Genomic DNA, 24,526 nt, shown 5'->3' with positions numbered 1-24,526 from the left:
TGGATTTGGGAAATTGACAGAGAGGGTGAAGGACAACGATTTGCTACTCATGATAAAATTCAAAATCGTCGACTTTTGTGGCATGGAACCAATGTTGCTGTTGTTGCTGCAATCTTAAAAAGTGGCCTACGTATTATGCCCCACAGTGGTGGTAGAGTCGGTCAGGGCATTTATTTTGCTTCAGAGAATAGTAAATCTATTGGTTATATAGGGGTAGCTAGAAATATTGGTATTATGTTTTTAGCTGAAGTGGCTTTAGGTAAAGAACACTCTATTACCAGAGATAATAGTTCATTAATTGCTGCTCCTAAAGGCCATGACTCCGTTGTTGCTCGAGGCAAGACAGAACCTGATCCTAAAAAGGATGTTACCATAACAATTGATGGCAAAACCGTTACTGTACCACAAGGAAAACCAATCACTCGATCGCAGTACAATAACAGTTACTTTAGCCAAAGTGAATACTTAGTTTATAAAGAGAGCCAAGTGCGGCTTCGCTATTTAATTAAGATAAAAGTTTAAGGTTTTTACTTGAGTGCTGTAGTCAATCAATATGAAATATCATTTTTATCCTAAGACTGTGAAATAGATCTATTCGATATGAAGCCAAAGTTCTAGAATGTGTATAGACAAATTTAGCTCTATTACTATGCCAATAATCGAATTGTATATTTAGTAGGCAAAAGTTTAAAAGAAATGTCTTCTAGAGCGTATTATACTTATATCAGTATGCTGCCTTTTTAAATAGCTACTTGTACTGAGATTACATCAAATCAGCTAGACACAAATGTTTGTGGTATAGGAATTTTTCTTTACAAATACAGTAAAACAATTTTAAGCTATTTATCGTCCAGTCCAGTCGGTAATGGATAAAATAAAAGGTATAGAATTAATCTTGTGTATGTACACGTGTACAGCAGTATATATAAATATAGATTGTTTGATCTTATACCGATATTGTTATCACTGTCTAATTAGTTAATTACGAGTTTAATTAAATAAACAATATATGTAATCATATTAATCTTGAGGAGTTATTCTATCAAAGATTGGCCAAATTGATTTTCGAATGAATGAAAGTTATACTACTCTTAATGAAATTCCAGCGAACGTCAACAGAAACTGAAAATGAAATATATTGGGTAGAGCGCTGTTATTGTAAATAGAGTAATACTACAGTAAGATATTTCAGTGTATAAAGGATTCTATTTTTTTATGGAATCGTACTGTAACTTTTTTATTTAATATACAATTCCTGTGCAGAACACTACATTGTTTCAAGATCATGTAGGTACAATGGAGTAAGGCTTAAGTTCTAATGTAACTACATGACGATTTTTGGCTACTAAATTCATTACAGGAACGATACTTAATATTTGAAATACATGGCTTAGTAATTATAATTACTTAATTATCGAAAGTTATCTTCCCTGCTATTGATCACTTCACAAAAAATACACTAAATTTTAATAACTACATACATAAGCAAAATGCTAACGCAGCAATGTAACAAACATGATATCTAATATCTGAATTTGATACGAAATGAGCTTTATTGTCCGTAATTATTAATTAGAAAAGGATATTTATTTATTTCTTTTAAATACGCATAGGTGGAAATCAATCGCTTACAACAAAATTAAAAGTTTAACCAATCGTCAGGTTTATATCGCGTTTTATTTTATCATTGCTAAAGCATCAGTTACAAAAGCTAAAGTAACCGAATATTTTAATTTTATTTGTAGCGAGAAACAATCATAATTTTAGATGGCAGTTTATAACTATAACCGTCGTATACACCAGTGATTATTATCCCTAGTCTTTACACTGAAAATTCGTAAAAATAACATAATAGTATGTGCTAAAGGAACAGCATCATGTATTACGATAATAATTACTGAATTATAAATCTTAAATACAGCATTCTACTTAGTATAGCAATAATCTTGTTAACTCTTTTAGAGATATACGTAGCCTACGTTAGTGTACACAGTAAAGTACTATACTGTATTTTGTGAGATAATTTGTATGTGTATAAAGTAGTATTTAGCCGATGTGTGTATTTATCAAACAGCATTAAGTACCCATGTTTCATCTGTATTAAGGTGGCTCACAAGATGATGAAGTTACAATAGGTACAATAATTATGGAGGGATATTCCGTATCCGGAAAGTACAGATGCAAGTATGGAAGGTTGCTTTTCCATAGCAACTTAATATATATCTCGAAAAGATCATTGCAGTCGCTAAAAATTTTATCTTATAAAATGTATTACTGATAAAATTAAGTCTCACCGTCTAATACAAATACAATCCGTAAAATCATATTTAACGATGGTGAAAATGCCCGCTAGAAATTACCTAGGGCAATTCGGTATCAATAAACTTGGCGATCTTCCGTTGTAGTTTGAATATACTCTTAAGAGATTAGGGTATAAAAAACGATACAAACTTATACGTAATGTGACTTTCTACGATGATCAACATGAATTCGTTTTTTTTGATCGGCTTGAGTTCTCTTAAGTAAGGAGTCGAAATCACAGCTAGAGCGCTTCCTTGATTGTCGCACATTTCCACTGCTAGCCACTTGAGAATCAAAGTCTACATATCGTCCTTTGCAGAACTGTCTCCGTCCACCAAAACAAATATCAAATTGTGAAAGTCCCTTTTCCTTACCACCTGCGTCATGTGAACAAGATATTTAGATATTTAGTGAACAGCTTGACTTCGAAGTAAATACAGTATAGCCAAACAATTTCCTAAAGTAATAAAACCTTGAATTGCACTTAAAGCACTTTCTGTAGAATCATAAGTTATAAAGGCAAAAATTTGCTTGTTGTCGGATCGCCTAATTTTGATGGAGTCAATTTTCCCAAAACGATTAAACAGGATTTTTAGGCTATCTTCCGTAGTATCCATGGGTAAATTGCCGACATAAACAATGTTACGACTAGTGTCACTTTTAGGTCTCTGTAATAGATCGCGGGAATTACTTATAAACGAAAAACACAAGCGTACCAAAAAAAGTCCAGACGTTCAATAACATACCTTGGGAGATCTATGAGGGCTGCTATCGTAATTATCGCTATCACCAAAGGATTCAGATCTAGAAGAAGTATTCGAAGCTTTCCTCTTTTTCTCGTCTAGAGGTGATTTGTCTATATTTTAGTAATACTTACTATCATATGAAAAGTAATTTATTTCTGTCCAACTAACAGGGTACAGGCGTATATATACACTTATCCAACAACTATTTACTACTAAAATGTTTACTTTATTATCGAAGTGACGAGTTCCAAAAGACTGATTCTACGTACATGTTTATCACTTACAGTAAATTGAAGTGGTGAGTAATCAATAACGATGTGCTAATTAAAAGCATACATACAAGATAAAGTCGAAAACGGTGAAGAGCCACCAAAAGATCGACTTGGACATTTATCTGTTCTTGCAGCTACTGTGTTTTCTTCCCTGTTTTGATAAAATATAGACGATATTCGTATACTTATGACGTTCAGTAATTGAATTAAGGATTACATAAACCACTCAGAAAAATCAACGTTTAGTTCTCATTCTTTACAGATGAGTACAAATAGTAGTGCACATCAAATGCTTTTTATTAATCTAAGGGCAATTTATTTTCTGCAATGTTACAATCATATTGATAAACTACTATGGTTTATTGAATCTAATTTTATGCTCTTTCTTAATATGTATTTGACAGTTATGCTACTTGTCTACAGCATACATTGTATTCTTGGCTTTAGCTTCTGGTCTTTCTTTTTCTAGGCTGTTGCTTTCGCTGAGCTTATTTTCTTTAGTAGATGGACCTAGGTGAGATAGGATTCGATGCGCTGTTATAATAGTTTAGTGAACGTAAGAATTATCTGTTTGCTACTGTAGCATGTTTCTTGTAACGAAACAATGACAGACATCCATCCATAATCAGCCGGATCGTTAATTATATATAGCTATGCTTCAATATGCGGTAACATTTAAAGCTGAAGATTTGCTAAGCTATACACGTTATGCGTAAGGTATTTATAGTCCTAGTAGCGTTATTAATTTTTTACCATTTGGCTTTGATGTTTCCGTGGCTTGAAAAAATCCGTCCAGAGAAGCATGTAATGATTCAGCTGACTTTGAAGTGGGTGAACTTGGTACTAAATGAAAATAAAATATACGTTCTTAGAGCATTAAAAATGCCAATCTTGATTAACGCAATAAACGTATCACCATAGAGTAAGTAATAGAATCAAACAACTTGGAGCTATGTACATCCAGTCCTTTTTATGATTTTATACCGTTCATAGCTTATAGTTTACGGGTAAGTGAAAATTTATAACAGAGGTACTTGGAAAATTACCGTCCGATTGCCTTTTCTCAAGGTGAAAGTGATTTATAAGTGCAAAAATGAAAAACATAGCATGATAACACCGAATTGCTAGTAAACTCGAAGGATACTTGACAATTGCTTTTCCTTCAATGGATGAGTACTATTGCTGGAGAGTAGCGAAAAGTATTACTGATTAGTATGTAAGTGCTGTTTTTAATTGAAATTTAATAACAGCTAGTGATGGAATGACAAGAGTTTCCGTGTCGTAAGGTAACTTACAAGAAGACAGTTTCTCCTTTATTTTTGAAGCAATTATGATTTCATTCTGTAGAGGGGTAACTGAGAAAGTGTACGTCCACATATACAAGGTGCTGATGGTACCCTTAATGACAGCATTTGTAATGGAATGACTGTAACTGTAAATAATATTTTAATTTACAGAATTACAAAGTATTTAGCTATCGCTTGGAAATGTCAGTACTGCAGAACATTAGTCATTATGCAAGATTGAAATAATTTTGAACTATCCAAAGAAGTTAATTTATCATTAGACAGGTGGATGATAATTCCATCAGCACATCCTTTGCCATTTCGATCTGCATTTGACTGGAAATGCTTAAAACAGTTGTACATTGCCAACTGTACTCAATTTATTCTCGAATATGAATAACATAGAAACAAATAATGTATTCTAGTGACATATACGCATTCATCAGTATTTGTACATAATACGCTGGCATAAGATACTGGAATAACGTCAGTAGGACAAAAGTTACGACGAAAAGATGTACGCTTATGGCAGACTTTCAAGCCTATCATTCACAGTTTGTTCTTGCAAGCTATCTACCGTGTCGTTCATGAATAAAATGAATTTTTATCACTACATTTACTATATCTGTCTCCATCGTAGATTTGAGGCTTAAAAGAGGTGCATCGTTGCGGGGTAACTTTAATAATTAGGGATTGATTATTTCTACTTTATGAAATTGCCATCTTACTGTAAGTATATGTCTAGCTGGCAACATTAAAACTTGTAGTCAAGCCAATATTGGCAACAACATTTACCGACAGTAGATATTGCGTTTCAATTTCTCATCTAATTCGGATTCAGTATTGCTTTACAGTAAATTCTACTCGTATTGGCAATGATAACCGATTGCAAGTTCTCCAAGTAAAAGAAAGTGAACAACAGAATCGATAGAGCAATGATAGTCTAAATCGCAATTTTGACATTTCGATGATATTCCAGAAATGTCATCATCGGTGCATGCCACATGTAGCGATTATATGCTGTATATACAGTATTAATTATCCGTTATCGTCACGTAGGATCTATTTGGATAGATAAGTCAATACAGTCATTAATTTGCTATTAATCAGGGTAGAGTTGAAAAATGATATTAATGCAAAAGTGATTACGACAGTATTTAGCGAAGAGCACCTCGTGATGAAGTACGGGATTCATTCAGTGTACGGCAAGCTAGATCAAAGAGCTATGCACCGGTGTCCTAGACTACTAGACTGCTGGCACAATTAAATTGATCCAATATGTCCAAATAAGTAAGAGCAGTGCGTCGACGAGGGTGGCTCCATTAGCGTTTTGATCACTCAGGTCTACTTTGATGATAGCCTAGTAAAGTATCGTCGATATTCTGGAGGGGAGAAATACAACATTGCTTTTCTGCAGAAACTACTAAAAGTGATAGAAGATATTATTGCTCTTTTCGTCCACACCATGATCGTAGCGTTAGGCAGTAAGCTATGCCTAAAATAACAGTATGATAAGTGATGGACCTTTAACAGTCTAGCATATGCCTATCGATACTGTTTAAATCAGTCTAAAATGTTCAAATGAGAGCGTCTTGTGCTTTATACGAAAGCAGTTGGTACTTTATTGGCAGTACCCGGTGATGTGCATACATGACAAGAGTACGTATTTTATAACAGTAGTATGCCATGAAGAAACGATACGATAGTGGTCTTATAACTCATCCATAGTGGATCCCCACGTAGTGACAAGATTAAAATCGACCTAAAACGTCGAAATGATAACAGCTTGCTAAATCTTAGCTGTAATTCAATCGTTGAAAAGTAAACCTAGTGCACCGTGGTACTGCAATACTAAGAGTACCGTAGTTAAGCGACATGAATTAAGGCAATTACTTGTATGCAGCAATTTTTTTCTTTCGTTCTTTAATAGGGATACAGAAAGGAAAATAAATGTACCTGATGCTAATTTTTCAAATTCCTGATATTGCTGTAGGAAAGAGTGGATATCCTCCGCAACGATACCATTGTCAAATTGATCCATTGGCAATGTTAAATTTTGCGATTGATTTTGCTTGTCGTGTTGTAGGTTGGTGATCGGTTGATTGGCTACATAACTATGCTCATGATGGACATAATCGAAAGGATGAAAATTATGGAGTACACCGGTTACAAGTTGCTTTTTGGATTGATTACCCTGTTGATCATTTTGACAAGTTGTGTCAATGTTGTCAACACTTGGATGGCATTGCGAATTTATGGGTGAAGACGAGCATTCTTGGCTTGCAGGTGGTTGATGGCGATCGCCATGGCTAGCTTGATGAACGTCCCTTACCATGGTTGGCAACACCTTGGTTTCGATTTTTGCTCTTTTGTCGTAATTTCGATACAACTGTTGTATTCACTATCAAAATTGAACTTTCTTATAGTGTTCTAACTCGATTGGATAGCATAAAGTAGCTCAAAATGCCAGCTAAAAAGCTGCAAGAAATGAGCTAAAATGCAGCCGGACAATAACAACAACTTTCGAGCTTGAACGTGGGGGTTGGGAAAGATGAGTTTCCCTTGGTGGAGATTGCGCTTGACACTTTTGTGATTGACTCTAGTACTGACTGACCCGTACTGGCACGGACTACTGGAAGCGTACTTGGACAGCGGACACTGGACACGCCTTTGGGCGGACAGACATCTGGCCAGATTTGGTCAAGACTTGATTTTTTCGAAATGAAGTAATACTAACTGCATTGCATTCCATCGCCTGTTGCTAAGCTCTGCTTGAAAGCACTAGCTTTAGATCATCCATGTTATTCAAATGAATACGAGTGATTTACGTGTAGAAAACAGAAAATAGACAAGGAAGACCCAGAACTGAGTAAGTATTTTTCGACATTTTTTTCGGCCTTATCCTGGTATGACAAGTCCCTAGTGGGACTACTAGTACAGTAGAAGAAGACCTACTGTATGTACTGTACATTGTACACTGTACAGTAGACTGATTAATCTTGGATGGACAGACACTGTTGACCTCATCTCGTCAAAATAGTGTGCCAAACACCTTGTTATGACACTACTCAAGTATGGAGACGATCGATTTTAAATGGACTGATTTTTTTTCTAAATTAACTTACTGATCGGATGATGTCATTGCAATATGGACTACTACAGACTACAGTACAGTACATTACTCCTTGAATAATCGCATGAAATTTGAGGTACAGACTCCTAGAATAATGTATCACCGTTTAAACTATTTACGCTGGGTATCTGAGTAGTGAGTAATCGGGGTTATTACGGCCGGGGCCTACAGTACATTGAGTACAACACTCTCTCTCAGACAGACGGACTTTCTTCCCAAATCAAGCCATCAATATGGAAAAATGGGTCACTTAGTAGGGGGTTTCCGTGTCTGTTTTCTGAATCACTGGCACTAATTTAATGAATCAAAATAAACGTTGTCAAAGTCGCAGTACTATGTCTTTCTACTTATAGTAGACGAGAGATAGTTATTTTAGATCGAGAGAGATGCTGCTACGCAGAGATACGCAAAGACACCTACTGCATACTGTACTGTATAATGTACATGTACATTATACATACAGGGTATGTAATCGATTGTAGCCTAGTAAGGTTCGAGCTGTATTCTGTTCTTGTTTCGGTTCTGCATGTCTGTACGCATTATCATTATCATCATGAATGTATAATCTATACTGTACCTAGTGTACATGATTTGTAGATCAATGGGCAACGATATTATACATTCGATGCAATGTTACCGTCAACTGATGTAAAATGGATCGCAATAACCTATGAAAGAAAACAGATCATATTCAAAAAGGGAATAGACTCCAATTTGCACAAGTCGGGACTCACTACAAAATACGATACTCCAATAATGCGGACCAGACAGCTTCGACCAGCCACGCCGCTGAGCTCTATTTAAAGTCCATCAATGAGGACTGAACAGCAACTTGTTCAGACTACGGACGACAGGACAACATCCTACAGTGTACAGTACTGGTTCCAATTTTGGCAGTACAGTACAGTACTGTACTGTACAGTACTGTAGGCTATCCCCTGTGGCTGGTCATTACTACAGTACATTGTACTGTAATGCACCGTACTTTGTGACGTCGCTGTCAAGGCCCAATGAAATACGTGTGGATCGTGTTTGAAGAAGAAGAAGAAGAAGAAGATTAATCGCCCCCCAAAATGAGTTGTACTCTTATGTCCAGTTCATGATACAGTAGGATCCACTTTGATGTCCATATGGCAAGGAAAATTTTAAAGTTATCTTTTATGCAACTTACTGTGCAAAATCTGAGAATCCTATTTCTCGGGATTAAGCCTACAAAATGGATAAATGAAGCCGATCAAGGCCCCGGATGAGGCATTATACACACTGTCTCAGCATAGGTGGCTTTATACTTGACACTTGCAGTCTTGAAAATGGACATTCAATTAAAAGTGCAGACTACAAGGGTAATGTATTGTCGTTGAACTTAGACTAGAAGAGTGAGGTATCATCGCTAAACTTAATTCATTTATTCATGCATTAACTAATTCAAGAATGTTTGATTCAAAATTAATGAATTCATTGTCCATGTCATCAATTCATCCATAGGCCATTTCGTCGTCCATGTTTTATTCAAATGCCCATGGACCACTATGGACTAAAAGGTCTCCTTTGGGGACGACAAGTGCAACTGGTGCTTGGCTGGCAAGCTGGTAAACACCCCCTCCTGCGACCGTGCCGTCTGTACGTCTGTACGTATACACCCCATTCAGGTCTAAGCCCAAGTCTAAAGTCAGCAGTGCTCAGGCGACCGACTGTAGAAGCAACAACTCCGACTCCTGGTCCAATTGCCCAGCAAAAGTTGCCTTGATTGCCTCCATGTCTCTTCGATTTTTCAACATTTTCCGGGCTTGGATCGCTAAAAGGTCTCCTTTGGGGACGACAAGTGCAACTGGTGCTTGGCTGGCAAGCTGGTAAACACCCCCTCCTGCGACCGTGCCGTCTGTACGTCTGTACGTATACACCCCATTCAGGTCTAAGCCCAAGTCTAAAGTCAGCAGTGCTCAGGCGACCGACTGTAGAAGCAACAACTCCGACTCCTGGTCCAATTGCCCAGCAAAAGTTGCCTTGATTGCCTCCATGTCTCTTTGATTTTTCAACATTTTCCAGGCTTGGATCGCTAAAAGGTCTCCTTTGGGGACGACAAGTGCAACTGGTGCTTGGCTGGCAAACTGGTAAACACCCCCTCCTGCTACCATACCGTCTGTACATCTGTACGTATACACCCCAATATACCCCAAGTCTAAAGTCAGCCGTGCTCACAGGCGACCGACAGTACAAGCAACAACTCCGACTCCTGGTCTAATTGCCCAGCAAAAGTTGCCTTGATTGCCTCCATGTCTCTTTGATTTTTTAACATTTTCCAGGCTTGGATCGCTATTTATTCTAGTCTACGTTGTACATCCGCTTGGAAGACATGGTGTTCACTCAAGACTTTACAGTCTATCAACGAATTCATCCACTTTCTGTTCTCTATATCAACAAAAGTACTGGTTGTTCGCTATTATTTGCTGATGGTGCTATCGTGGAATGCTGTAAGTCGTTTCCAATCGTTGTCCTTGCTAATTGCTCCTCTCTCAATTGTCATAGGCCTATCATATAGTCTTGTCGATACTATGATGCCATAGTAAGCTGTAGTCTAGTCTTTTTTTGCAAACTAATGCTGCCCTGAATCAACATGATCAACCATAACTTCCAGTCAATACTAGAGAAAAGCAACAACAGCTAAACTAGCACTACTGCGCTGACTTTCATACCCTCTTGTTGCTGCCATCATACCATAATAGCAAGCTGTAGTCAGTCCATCTTTTCTTTGGCAAATGAACATTGCCTTCAATCAGTACAGTCGTCCAGAACTTACAATCAAGGCAAGAAAATTCCAACAATAGCTCTACCACTGCCAGTCTATTACTTAGCAAGATCGACTTGATACAATGTCGCCAATGCTACCATGCAATGAGTATTTATTGACGTAGACTTTGATTAGAGTACAAAGCTATCGTAGTTTACCTTGCTTCGCAAATCAACTCTGCTGATGGATTACTTCGGTACAATCATCAGAACTTACAACCACTACAAGAAAAGAAATACTCTACTCTACTCTAGATAGACAAGTATCGTACTCGGCAATTTCCAATGACCAATACTATCAAATGTTAACATACGCGTCAAGATTCGTCAGTATGCATGTAATAAACTTCTTTCTACTTTCACTTTATTAGCTTGTGAAGAAACCAATGGATTGAAACGGCATTATGAAAAGGTACGCGATGTCTACGGTTGCCTTGGAATCATCAAGAGTTTACACTGTAAGTTAAAATGGATACCATTTCTAGTCCAATTGATAACGATATCAAATGCTTTGACAAACTGCAACAGATCACCATCGCTATAGATAGAGATAAAATATGTAAGGATATCATACTACAACTATACTACTGTAGCAGATTAACCAGAAATAGGATATGAAGAGATTAAATAACACAGTTGTAAGTGTTACAGTCGAATACAAACTTTATGATGATATGAAGTGAAGAGATGAAATATCCCATTGACAAAGTTACAATGCCGTTGACCGTAAAATAGGAAATCGAAATAAGACATGCAATGATAAGAGATTGACAATACCATCATACAAACTTGACGACAGTATATTAGATTAAGATAGGACATCCAAGGATGAAATACAACATCAACGATACTATCTAGAATACAATCTGACAACAGTGTAATAGTAAATTAAGTAAGATGTTACTTGAAGAGATGAAATACCAATTGACAATGCTATAATACTGGTTGGACGATCGTTCATCAGGATAGGAAGAGATGAATTACAACATTAAGTATGTTATAGTACAACTTGACGACAGCGTAATATTAAGTTAAGATATTACATGAAGAGATGTAGACGATATTAATAATGCCATAATACTGTACGACTTGAGGACAGTACAATAGTAATGAATAAAATATGACATGAATAGATAAAATGCCTCGTTGACAATATCACAAGACAAGTTTGCTAAACTTCAATACTAAATGAAGACATTGCATGAAGAGAGGAAATCAATAATTGAATAATAGTCCAATTCTAGTATGATATTAAATGAAGATATTGCATAGAGAGAGAAAATAAACAGTTTAGACGTACCAATATCAAGATACGACATACAAGGATTAGATAATAATCAATTTAAATTATGATAATGCAATCGTACTACCGTATGATATTCAATCAAGATATCACATCATGGAAGGATGAAGTATTGCAATTTAAAACATGACTCGAGAACTGTACGATCATTTGGGCCATAGGATAGTGAGTTGGACCAAGCCAATGCTACGCACATGATGCCTAATTCAAGCATTCATCCTTCATTGCAACTCCTTTCAGTCTTGACATAAAAATAGCGTAGTTAATTCTCCTTTTGCAGTTGATGTTCATTTATGAACAATAATTATAATTGTACACGGAATGGGTAGGATTATAACATGAATGGTTAAATAATAGAACTAGTAAAACGTGTACTAACTACTCAGTGACTACTATTATAAAACAACATCATTTCTATTTTTTCAATTTGATCTATGATCTGGTGCAAAACAATGAAATCAAGAAATAATTCCATTTTTATTGCATAATATATCTTTCCTTTAGCTGAAGGTGTGCAATACCTTATACTTGTGAAAAGTCATTTTCTAGTGGGAAAAATATTCGAAAGTGAAATCTATCGCATTACTGGTGTCGAAGTAGTCCAAACAGCAAGAAATCATTTACCTGATGTTGACGCTGAACGCATAAACGAAATCAGAAAAATCTTGGGTTCTGGCGCATTCTTTTTTTCCTATAGTAAAGAAACAAATTGTTATGACCTATCACTCAACTTGCAACGACAAGCTCGTCAGCTCAAATCTGATGATCGATTTTACTGGTATGTAGCCGTAATTATATACTTTTTACCATGTAATACCCTTGGCCTTTATGCAACGTGTTGTTTCCATTATCCCACCAATAAGAATAGACGATCGTCCTTGCTTCTATCTTATCTTACCATAAATTATTGTTGCATCCTAATTCAACAAAAATGGTTCTTAATTTACTAGGAATCGTGGCATGCAGTCACCATTTTATCAGTATGGTATTGACTGTGAAAATTGGCTAATCCAAGTAATTTGTGGATCGATAGAGATTAGAACCTTGTTTTGCCATGGTAAACAAGCTCGAATTTGTATTTTATCACGAATAAGCTGTGATCGCTATGGCACTCGCTTCAATGTCAGAGGGATTGACGATTACGGAAATTGCGCCAATTTTGCCGAAACTGAACAAGTAGCTAAATATGAATAAATTAAAAATCTGTAACCGTTCTCTAGTTTTCATTAAACACGAAAGGGTGTTACCGGGTTCTGCTAACAAAACACAAAACAAAATATCTATATTATACTCGCTCTTTATTCTACTATAGATTATTTTTACCGATTCTGGAACTACATCTTTCCTAATGTTGCGTGGGTCAGTGCCGATGTTCTGGTCGCAACAAGGAATTCAGGTATGTAACAGTCCTTGTTGTAGCAAAAATTATCGTTTCAACTTGACTTCTTTCGTCATTATATCTTATCATTATCTATACTCGTTTTTTAAATTATCCTTTACTCAGGTTGGCAGTCATAAAATTAAATTAGATCGCAGTGCAGAAGCATCGCTAGGAGCATTTACAAGGTATGAATAATGAGTCCTTTGCTATACTTACCGAGAATTTTGTAGCATAGTGTTACTCAGTTTTCATGACAAATTATTTGCTAACAACTTGTTCCAAATTAAGCTGTATATTTAGTAAAATTGCTACAAGTAAGTTTTACTTTACTATCTATTTCGATCGTTGTAGCCATTTTCAAACACTCAAAGATAAATATGGTAATATCACGGTATTAAACCTTCTCGGTATTAAAGAAGGGGAAGGGATTTTATCAGGAAATTTCAAGGTATATTGTAATTAATTTTTATGTCAAGAAAAGTGATTTGCTTATGTGCTATATGGTGGCCTTTATTTATTTTTACAGTATATGATATCTGAATTACCCCAAGAATTGAAGCCAAATTATGTTGCTTTCGATTTTCATGCTGTTGGTAAAGCTAATGAAAAGGCCTATCTCTTAAAGCAGAAAGTTAAAAAGACCTTTGATCAAATGGGATTTTACTACACTTCAAATGGAGAAGTTCAAAGGTAGTAAAGTGTTATTTAAATTTCTATAAGATATTATTTATAGAGTGTCATTAAATATCTATGAAATTGAATAGTTTTAATGTCTTTACCCTATCATTCTTTTGTAGTAAACGCATCATATATATATATATATGTGCATTAGTTAACGTACTAATTACTTATTTCATACGTCTAATACATAGTCTGCAGAATGGTTTTTTCCGCGTAAACTGTATGGATTGCCTGGATAGAACTAACGCAGCTCAGGAAATGCTAGCAGCCGAGGTGTGATCATATATTCAACTTTGTATTACCGTGACAAAAAAAATCCAATGCGCTTTATAAATTATGGACACTACCTTGATTAAAACGATAATTCGTTTGTTGAATAGATTTTGCCACAACAGGTAATTGCCTTAATTGGAGCTGATAAGCTAACTCTTTCAAAATTTGCAATGACGGTAAGACCACTATGGAAAGACAGCGGCAATAGAATAAGTAAGATGTATGCTGGTACTCAAATGCTGGAGGGCAAATCCAAGGTTAGAGATATAATTTGATGATCGCAAATGTTCAATATTTATATATTTGTAGATATCTGTTTTATCTTCACATTCAATTGGATGATACAATTTTTATAAATCGAAACATTCAGATGGATAAAGTCAAAGTTGCAGCAAGTTCAGTTGGACGTACAATTATTAGTAATATGCTCGACACGGTAAAGCAGGAGGCTTTTGATATTATTCGTTACGGCAACACTTTTAGTGGATGTATTGATGCCAGACGTTATGGAAATGTAGCTGAAACTTCGTATGCTTATCTCAGCAACAAATTTAGATATCGTAAGTGATATAGAATCACGCAACGTTGTAATACACCGTTACTAATCGTTGATAATAATCAATAAAAATTTTTGTTTTAATCAGATCCTCCGGCATACCTGAGCACAATTTGTGAAAATCTCGATAGCCTTACAAAGCAACTACCATTACGCGTATTTATCGGCACATGGAATGTAAACGGAGGTAAACACTTCCGTAGTATTGCATTTCGTCATCAATCTATGGCTGATTGGCTGGTTCATGCTCAAGACATTGCAGCCCAGCGAAGTAAGCCTTACATAGATACATTCACTATGATAAAGAAGTATAATCGGAATGTGGAGTAACGAGATCTATTTAACATATTAAATTTACCCTAAAATTTGTAGTAAAATAAGTTGGATGGTATAATACATTTCCAGCTTTGATTATACTACTGTACGTATATAGTGATCTCATAGCAAGCAAAATATATCTCCTATGATGGATTAGGTAATCGGGACCTATCTAATCAAACCAAGCCGGATATTTATGCTATTGGATTTGAAGAACTAGTAGATCTTAGTGCATCTAATATACTTGGTGCTAGGTAAATGATGTAAAGTATACTTTTATACGCTTTGATATTTTATGATTTCCTTTCTGTGCGGCAGCTAATTACCACTCATGTAACTTATTATCTGTTACTTATTTTTATACCTTTTAGCCATACGAATAAAAATGAGTGGCTAAATGAATTGCAACGTATCCTAAATCAAGAGAGCAGTTATGCATTGGTAGCTGTGGAGCAGTTGGTTGGTGTATGCTTATATATATTTGTAAAGGTTTCTTTGTTGCCACACATAAAGTTAGTAACAACTATATATTTGCACTATTTATTTATTATTAATATTTATTTTTAATTACTTCCGAACTGTTCTTGTTAACTATACTGAATGTCGATTCTGAATATTCTTATTGTTGTAGAGATGTTGCTGTCGATACAGTTAAAACTGGTCTAAAAGGAAAGGCAGGAAATAAAGGTGGCATTGGCATTAGATTTCAGCTCTTTTCAACTACTTTTTGCTTCATATGTTCTCATTTAGCCGCTGGACAAAATCACGTCGATGACAGAAATTCTGATTATAAAGACATTCGTGAGGGTCTTACTTTTCCAATGGTTTGTACTTGCATTAAAATGTTAATGTTATTCTAACTAAATACACTTATACGTAATTTTTTTTTAAATTTAAGATTGATAAAATGTAAAAAAATATTATGTAGTCGAATAAGATTAAATACAATTACGCCTAAGACTATTTCAAAATCAACAAGTTATTATAATATTGTTATCACTATTTTAACTGTTCCTTTTTGCAGTATTCTGGAATTACGTCATGCGATAAAAGTTCAATGGTATGTTAACCAATAATTCATTGTTGTACATTATTATAATGGAAATATTTTTATCACAATTTACTCTATGCTAATGGATGGGATTAATTGAATTAATTGAACAGGCTTATCTGGTTGATTCTCATGATTATGTTTTTTGGTGTGGTGATTTAAATTATCGTATCGATTTACCAAGAGATGAGGTACTGAAAATGATCGAGAATAATAGCTGGCTTACTATGCAAGAAGAGGACCAATTAATCAAATCGCGAGAGAGTGGATTGGTAATAATAAATTTTTTAGAAATATGATATGATTTATTTGCGTCGTGCCAGCCTTATTCACTAATTTGATAATACTGCTTGCAGTCATTTATAGGTTTCAAGGAAGGAAAGCCAGATTTTGCTCCAACATATAAGTACGATTTATTTTCAGATGATTACGATACTAGCGAGAAGCAGCGAACTCCAGCCTGGACAGATCGAGTTATGTGGAAACATATAAAAAATTCGTCCAAATTATTTAGACGTTTTAAATCAGCTCGAAGTGGAAATGTGAGCCACACCAAAAGTATTGATAAACTGGATAGCTCAAGTGAACCAGCTAATAATAATAAAGCTGTTATCAGTGATGAGCCATCTGAACGCTATGACAGTTCAAGCGATGATGAAGTGGATGGCAGTAAAACGTATCGTAAATTTAGTAGGAAACTTGATTTAATGAACATAAATCATTTAGAAGAGATTACAACAAGTCATGTTACTGAATCTCAACGAAAAGAAGGTCACTTAGTTTATTACGATAGAACTGAATTAAAGACTTCTGATCACCGACCAGTAGCTGCAATTATCGATGTTAACGTTCAAAATTTAATGGAGTCTGATTTTCAGAATTATGTATCTGAAACAAACACCGTATGTCAGAAATCTTTCCCATTGTCCATTCTTGTAAAAGTTATTTCGGATCGGTCAGCAACTAATTCCACAAAATTGTTACCTATTACTTTCCGACTATATACTACTCTAAGGCGTTTTGGTGAAATTGCAATGATTAGGTAACGTTTAGTTATTGTTGTTGCCAAAACGAAATCTTAAATGAGTATCCGGTTCAATAATTAATGACGGCTAATATCTTTTCTATTTCAGGTCCATAGATTATCGTAGCGCAATTGCAACGTACTGGAATGGTCATGATGCAATTAAAGCGGCTCATATCTTAGAAAAGACTATTGTTAGTATTTCAAATGTATTGTTGCATACATCATTTTGCAGAGCTATCTTTTATCACTCTATTATTAACACTATGTACTATACATTTATAAATGTTACTATTTAGATCGATGGAAAGGAGACATTAGTTTCCCTTCGTTGCGATTTTCGGAAGGACAGTGAGGGTACGTCAATACTACTTCTTTCTATTATTGTATAAAGAAATTTTGCGAGTGTAGTGATCGTTTTATCGGTATACTTGTATTGGTACTTCTTTTGATTAATTGTTTGCTAATGTAAGAATTACCGTGCCTGTATATTGATAATTAATCTAATAGAATCTATAGATTAACGAGTTTATTTAAAATTTTACCCAACAGGATTAACCTACGATTTAGATGATGATGAGAATACAGTAGATGCATATGAAGCTAATATCCAAGATCTAAATATACCACAGTCTCATTTGTGGCTCATGAGCGATGCTCAGGAACAACAGCTACAAGGTCAGAAGAAAAGCCCTCCTGTTCCTGGGCACCCTGGTATAAAGCGGCCTGCACCGGCTCCTCCAAGACCTGGCAGACCACCTCAATCAAAGAGCGCATCCGATTTTGGCGGAAAGTCATCGTCATCGCTAAATACAGCTACACCCGTAGAAGCTCCTCGTCGGCCGCCTCCTCCGGCAGCACGTCCAGCAGCCGTACCAAAGAAACCACCTGCTCCGGAAAGACCTGCTAGGCCGGCTACGGTAGACAAATCGATTCCGTCACGACCGCCAAGGCCTAATTTACAGCAAGAGACTACCCCTCTAGTAGATTTTGATTACAATACCAATAGCAATCAATCGCACCAGCGACAAGACTATGGAGTTGTAAGATCGAGCTCGGATGATATAAAGGATCTAACTGTTTGGTATGCTAGTACAATGAATGTATCCGAAGCACCACCACCACCTTACCGGGAGAATGCTAATAACAATATTATACAAAGAAATGAAAATGCAGTATCTCAAACTAGCAGCAGTAATTCCTCTGTGGCTAATATCAGTCGTAAAGCACCACCACCGTTGCCAGTACGATCTAAAGATAATATTAGTGATACTGCACAAATGCATACCACCCAATTTCAAGCTTATAATAGCAATTCTTCCAGTGATGATGAAGATTATCATCGATCGGCGGGTAAAAATGGTGGCGATGGTCAAGACATGAATAAAGCATCCCAAGTGCAATTTGAAATTTACAATTCTGATTCTTCTGACCAAGATGATCAAGCAGTTGATCTATCACGATCTTCGTTACCAACAGGAGGTGATAATCTTCAGTATCATAAGAATACTCAAATTCATGATGACGATGTGATCTCTTCTAGTGATGAAAATGCCAATCCAGCGGACTATGAGTTTGAAACTATTAGTGATAATGAAGAGGCAATGATTAGTAAGCTAAATATCGAGAATGATAGTGGAAGTGACATTTCTATTGATGTAGATGATCACGAAATCTCAGAGCCAGCAAATAACGTAGTATTGTCAGGTGTACCGCGGCCGGTAGAGTATTCCACTACCAACGAGAGTAACACAAATCTCAGTTATGGTGACCAGACAGACAATAAGGTTGGGGATTACGCTGATGCTCGTCCGAATTTTGATGGCCAATCTGAGAAATCTGCCAATGCTCGCCCTATCCCCGTGAAGCGTCCACATGCTCCTCCAAAACCGCCAGGTTGGCGGCCTGTACCTAAGCCAAGGCCTCGTTAAATATCACATTTGTTGGAACTAGATCGTAACTTTTAGAGATGCTAAGAGTTGAGCGTATTGTACTGTATGAAATGTTGAGGTTGCAGCTAATTATAGTCCGATGGTATAAACTGAGTGTAGTTCCCTTAAGCTTGTACGTACAGTACGTGTATTTACCGGAATACCTAAATTTTGATAGCCGTTTTAAGCAGTACCGTAACCCATCACCGATATATTCTTCGGCTTTGTATGGTCAAATTTATGTTATACTAGGATAAGAAGAATAACTATTATCTTGTTATCGCTAGCTTCAGCATGCAGCTATAGTTATTGAATTGGCAATATTGATACTTTTATCAATTCTATTATTTGCTAGATATTTTGCGAATTGACCGTTTCTGATACTCCAGAATTATTTCATTTCTTAGCCCTACACTCTCTTGTATACGTTCTATCAAGTTTATTATTTTTCACGACAGGGTGTAAGACAATTTCGTAAATATCTACATTATGGATTAGTTAAATTAATTAATTTTAGTTGGAGGTGCTATCAAAGATGATAAATGTTTGACCTACATATGTAGAGGCATTATTATTGTAACGGATAAAATTACTTGGATGCTTTGACGCACATTTACCTCTTGAACTAGAAAGATTGCTAGCTATTATAGTTACTTATTACCGACATTTCAAAATATAAATTTGATTACATAATGTTTATAATCGTAGAAATAATCCTTGATGGATAAGCAGTTATGATACTGCACCTGAAAAATGATAATTGTTTTATTATTGAATTTATAAAGCCACGGCACAATCTAGACAGTAGGTCGTTTTAATCTTCGTGGTAGCTTATAATTTTATATGGTTTTATCCGAGTAGATTTCAATTAAACGAATGCATTTTGATGTACATTTGTTTCATGGATGGCTACAATATCCTGACCATTGTGTTATTGTGATATTGATCATGATTTTACTAGTAAGATTCTGTAGCTTGATTTAGGAGTTCAGTTTATGAAAAGGCGAATAACCTTGTAGAAGACAACCAAGTATAAAGATTGTCAACAAATAAGAAGGAAGAATTCCTTATCCTGGTTAAAGAATCTTGTGTTGCTCCGTCAGTAATCATGTGATAAAGATCAGAGTGAAACTAAAAGAAAATAGAGTGAACACAGGTTAATATGAAACCAGTTCTGATAGATTTAATCGAATTACGAATCTTTCTGCGTCCATAATTATAAAATTTAAAATTCATATCTTACATGAGTGCCTTCAGCTGGTGACTCTGAGTATTCGTCACTTTCTTCGGTAATTTTTAATTCACTTGCTCTTTGTCGATTGATCATGTAAATTTTGTAGTCGAGCTAATTCAACATAAGAAATAAAAAATTTATAAGACACTATATAGTTAGCTATGGACTTATCAATGTAACTACATATACATCTGCACATATACAGGATATTATATATACTTGTATGTAGATATCGTTGTAAAATAATATCATTAAATGTAATGTTTTATAATAGATAAACAAATAAAGGCATTTTGTAGAACGTCTACTTACTGCCTCCTCAGCCGTTAAATTCTCCACGCCTCGTAAAATGATTGAATCTCGACCGCTATCAGCTTCAGTATTCCATTTTGACCATGAGTAACTGTATGCTGATCCTGTTAAAGCAATCTGTCGGTAGACATCGAATTCTAATTTCTTTTTCTGTTAAAAGTATAAGAACATTAATAGATTTTTAGAATCAAGATAAAGGTACAGAAATTTAGATCTGTTAAAATGGCACTGTAGTAATGAATACTGCAAATAATTTGCAGATTGATATAAAGACCAATAAAATTTTTTTCATGCCGATAATACCTTGGGATTAATGCTAACATATTTGTCAGAATCAATTGTTGGAAAGACGTCGATACCAATTTCTTCCATACACTATTCGATATAGATATTTAATATGACAGAAAAAAAATCGATTAAAACTGGAAAAATTTTGCAAGTGATGCTCTTCCTGATGAATTATAATCTCTTTAGCAGTATATTACACATTCTTTAATCGCACTATTCTCGAATTTAATTTACTTTCATCAACTCTTGTGGTGACATCCATTTATCAGTTATTAATTCAATCTCTTTAGGACTTTCTGCAGTGAGTTTTATGCGACATACGTCATCCTAGAAGTGTTAACGGTAATAAAACTATTGAGAAAAATTGTATTCATTGACCTCATTATTTATGCCCTCATTATTTGATCATAAATAGATCGGTAGAAATGTTAAATAAATACTGTATCAATCTGTAATTTACTATCAAAGATGTTTCTTTATCAATAAATGATGTAACTAATACTGTAGCTTTAACTACTATGGCGATGATAGATATTTATTTAATAAAAAATAATGACACAGTCAGTAATGAGAGTATTCATACGGTCTCATTACGATGTAGTATTTCTTTTTGAGGAAGTACAACAATTGCACAAAATTGATTACCTTAATTTCTACTTCAAATTCTGTAATGGCAGCCATAAACAATAATTTACCGTGGTTTAGATCTAATGGCGTATATTCCCAGAATTGAAATGGTAAATTTAAATATTTGTCCTATTTAAATTAAATAATTTTACAGTTTAGAATATAAAATGGATACTACAGAATAGAATTAGTGAAATCGCAATGATTAACAACATTTTTGCACTGGTAGATCGCTGATATTATACTGTGCATTTGACATCTTAATCCAGTAACTACTGGAATTTTTAGTAGTACCATCACCTGCATGATTGCAATAGGGCCAAAAAAATCAATTTTAAAGGCTATCATTTTGGTCGCTTCGTCATATTTAACATCATTGAATCCGTCGAAACGCCAACATGCATTTTTATCGTCCCATCGCGCTAATTGTGGGGGTTCACTAAAAACCATGTACTGCGGTAGTCTACAGTATATTTAATGTTAGTAGTAAATTGAAAATGTTAGCCATACAATGCTTTATTTAAGGCTATACAATTAGAATCTTAATCGATAGATTTATATGTACAACGTACTGCATAGTTGTTAAAAGAGAACCACTAGAATTGCCAGATGTTGATGGTGAATTTGTGCTGGCAGATTCTTTGCCTGATGATGTTTGAGCAGGTGTAACCGGTTTGGAAGCATCAAATGGATAGGCTTGACGTTGTAATCCAGGAGAAATTGCTGCACAGAAAGCATATTCCAAAGTATCAGTATCATTTTGGTTAATAATTATTTATATATTTAGCCAATTATCTGTAGTCAATTCAGTTAGCTACACAAGTGATTACTAACTTTCTCTGATAATCCAGTTTTTAATTTTTTTGCGCTGTGGTGGTAATTGAATAAGATCGATATAAACACAACCTCCCATACTTCGATATGCTCTTAAGTCAACTACATTATCATCATCATCAAGAAGATCATCGTCAATTTCTTCATAAACACTCTCTTCATCGTCATCTGCTACTATATCTTTGTTGTGTTCTCCATCTACGTTTTCATTATTTTCAGCATTCTCAACAGACTCAGTTAGTTGATCGAAATCTAATATTAATAAAATTGAACATCTCTTGTTAGCATTATATGTTTTATTTACGATAAAAGATGATGTTTTAAAGTAAATCTATTGCAAATGAACCTAATGCAGGGATTTGCACGCTACTGGAAACGTTTTCCGATTCATTAGGTAATTTCTTTTCTACTTCTGTTAGCTACATAAACAGATCAAAATGATACATGTACAATTTATGGATTACGTAAATATAGTTTACTTTAGAATACGCTAGATGAACCCACTTGAAAGTAGCAGTTTGTATTTCATTATAGAATAATAGAGAAATTGCTATGAACTGCTTTACCTCGTTATTGGTTCCACTTTTTTCATCATCCTGAATCTGGCCTTCTGCTTCATTGCCATTCTCATTGCTTTCATCCTTATCTTCGCCTTTTTTCTAGATAAACATAGATGCTATTTATTGTATTGAACCATGACATTGAGATAGCTGTAAAATTAATTATTAATACCACAATTTTTCGTCTTGGTTTAGGGTTAAATGTTCGACACTTCGGCGATAAATAATCAAATTTTGTATACATTACACGAATACCAATATTGGCTAATAGAATTAATCTTGGAAGTTCGATAGAGAATGATCGTTCTTCGAAATCTAATGCTTTGACTCTGCAAAGTAATTCATTGTCACAGATAATTAAATCTTTTTGAAGTCCGTCCATCAAACTTGTTGAAAGGAGCATTTTACGATATACCGTAATTTACAAGGGTTACCTGGGATTTTTGCTAAGATTTGCCCATAAACATATAGTAGCTTGATGGCTTGATTCAGACTGTTTAAAATTAAGCTGGTCAGGATCGGCATTCTCATGTGCAAACTAAAAGAGTGATAGACAGGAAGTTAAAATCTAATTTATATTATATAATATGACATAGTATCTATATGCAATATCACACATGATCCTACCGCTAGCTGATACATCGTGGTTTCATCTAGTTTATCTGAAACTAACTGTTGTAATTGCAGAGATGCCTAGATAGGTAGTTTACAAAATAAAATTTTATTGCAAGAAGATATAAAAGAAGATCATAATAATATCGTCAGTACTTGTCGATTTCGTTCTTCTTTTACTTCCGTAGAATTATCACCCTCACTTAACGAAAGTTCATCCATACCCTCAATTAATTCGTCGACAAGCTAGAAAAAAAATAATTGATAGACTTGTATATTTACTATATTACGCAATTGACGGAAATGGATTAAAGTTAAATTGGCGTCTTTAAAAAAGATCTCATACTTACATTTACACCATCAGTAATTTCGTTTAGGACCTCAGAAATGGATTTAATAGCGGTATCTTCTCTCCATAGGTTCATATAGGTATTTAATTCGGAAGAAATGAAAGGATTCGGACTGCCGTCACATCTCATGAAACGATTCCACTGTAATAGTAAGCAATAAAATAGGCATTAGAATCATAAAAGGCATGCAGTAAAAGGTAAGTAGTCTACATCTGTATAATTCGTAAATTGCAAAGATGATATTGGTAGATTACCTGTTTTTGTTGTTTCCATTTTGTGATAACTTCTGTTAGTGCTCGTTCATTCTCATTTAAGATAGAATTTAATTCCGATATTTCAGCTTCATGTTGGGCTCGTTCCTAATATACGAATACGATATTAAATTATTCATTGGATGAAAGCTACTCCAAAATGACTATTACTCAGTTTTATAATTTTTACTACGCTTACTTAATTTTGGAATATATTTATAAAAACATCTTGCTAATGTAATACTAATTTTCTTACGATTTCTTCCAAGCGTTGTCTTTCAATACGTTCTTGTCGTTCTTTTTCTTCCCTTTCCTTTTGTTCCTGTTCTAATCTTAGGCGTAACTCCTCTATTGATAGATTATAGTTGTTGCAAAACTGTTACTATTACATGATCGATGAGGGATTTACAAGCTC

At 35.0% G+C, this 24,526-nt stretch overlaps 5 protein-coding genes across 5 annotated transcripts; 2 read left to right on the top strand and 3 right to left on the bottom strand.

The window, feature by feature from the left end:
• Positions 1–135: 135 nt before the first annotated feature.
• TRIADDRAFT_59442 (uncharacterized protein) lies at positions 136–522 on the top strand (the record flags this gene model as incomplete). The annotated part of the gene is made up of 1 exon (XM_002115542.1): positions 136–522. One exon carries the CDS (start codon positions 136–138, stop codon positions 520–522), a length of 387 nt encoding a protein of 128 aa, XP_002115578.1.
• Positions 523–2,493: 1,971 nt separating this feature from the next.
• Positions 2,494–2,652, bottom strand: TRIADDRAFT_17909 (uncharacterized protein; the record flags this gene model as incomplete). The annotated part of the gene is made up of 1 exon (XM_002115439.1): positions 2,494–2,652. A coding segment is annotated over one exon (159 nt), but the record flags the coding sequence as incomplete, so codon positions are not given.
• Positions 2,653–9,265: 6,613 nt separating this feature from the next.
• On the bottom strand, positions 9,266–9,886 carry TRIADDRAFT_59440 (uncharacterized protein; the record flags this gene model as incomplete). The annotated part of the gene is made up of 1 exon (XM_002115438.1): positions 9,266–9,886. One exon carries the CDS (start codon positions 9,884–9,886, stop codon positions 9,266–9,268), a length of 621 nt encoding a protein of 206 aa, XP_002115474.1.
• A 1,003-nt stretch (positions 9,887–10,889) lies between these two features.
• TRIADDRAFT_29738 (uncharacterized protein) lies at positions 10,890–17,134 on the top strand (the record flags this gene model as incomplete). The annotated part of the gene is made up of 17 exons (XM_002115541.1): positions 10,890–10,983; positions 12,333–12,606; positions 12,779–13,004; positions 13,141–13,224; positions 13,333–13,394; positions 13,561–13,657; positions 13,736–13,902; positions 14,082–14,163; positions 14,271–14,420; positions 14,534–14,723; positions 14,808–14,990; positions 15,195–15,291; positions 15,409–15,549; positions 15,669–15,861; positions 16,202–16,360; positions 16,445–16,587; positions 16,759–17,134. Coding segments are annotated over 17 exons (2,718 nt in total), but the record flags the coding sequence as incomplete, so codon positions are not given.
• A 2,902-nt stretch (positions 17,135–20,036) lies between these two features.
• TRIADDRAFT_29700 (uncharacterized protein) lies at positions 20,037–24,001 on the bottom strand (the record flags this gene model as incomplete). Its single annotated transcript, XM_002115437.1, has 14 exons — positions 20,037–20,174; positions 20,287–20,388; positions 20,590–20,739; positions 20,893–20,964; positions 21,112–21,204; positions 21,511–21,633; positions 21,805–21,967; positions 22,077–22,227; positions 22,339–22,613; positions 23,039–23,227; positions 23,333–23,436; positions 23,526–23,591; positions 23,667–23,735; positions 23,861–24,001. Coding segments are annotated over 14 exons (1,836 nt in total), but the record flags the coding sequence as incomplete, so codon positions are not given.
• Positions 24,002–24,526: the final 525 nt, after the last annotated feature.

The sequence above is a fragment of the Trichoplax adhaerens genome, genomic scaffold (assembly GCF_000150275.1).
Source record: "Trichoplax adhaerens TRIADscaffold_11 genomic scaffold, whole genome shotgun sequence".
Lineage (NCBI taxonomy): Eukaryota > Metazoa > Placozoa > Uniplacotomia > Trichoplacea > Trichoplacidae > Trichoplax > Trichoplax adhaerens.
This window is presented reverse-complemented; position numbering and strand designations above follow the sequence as displayed.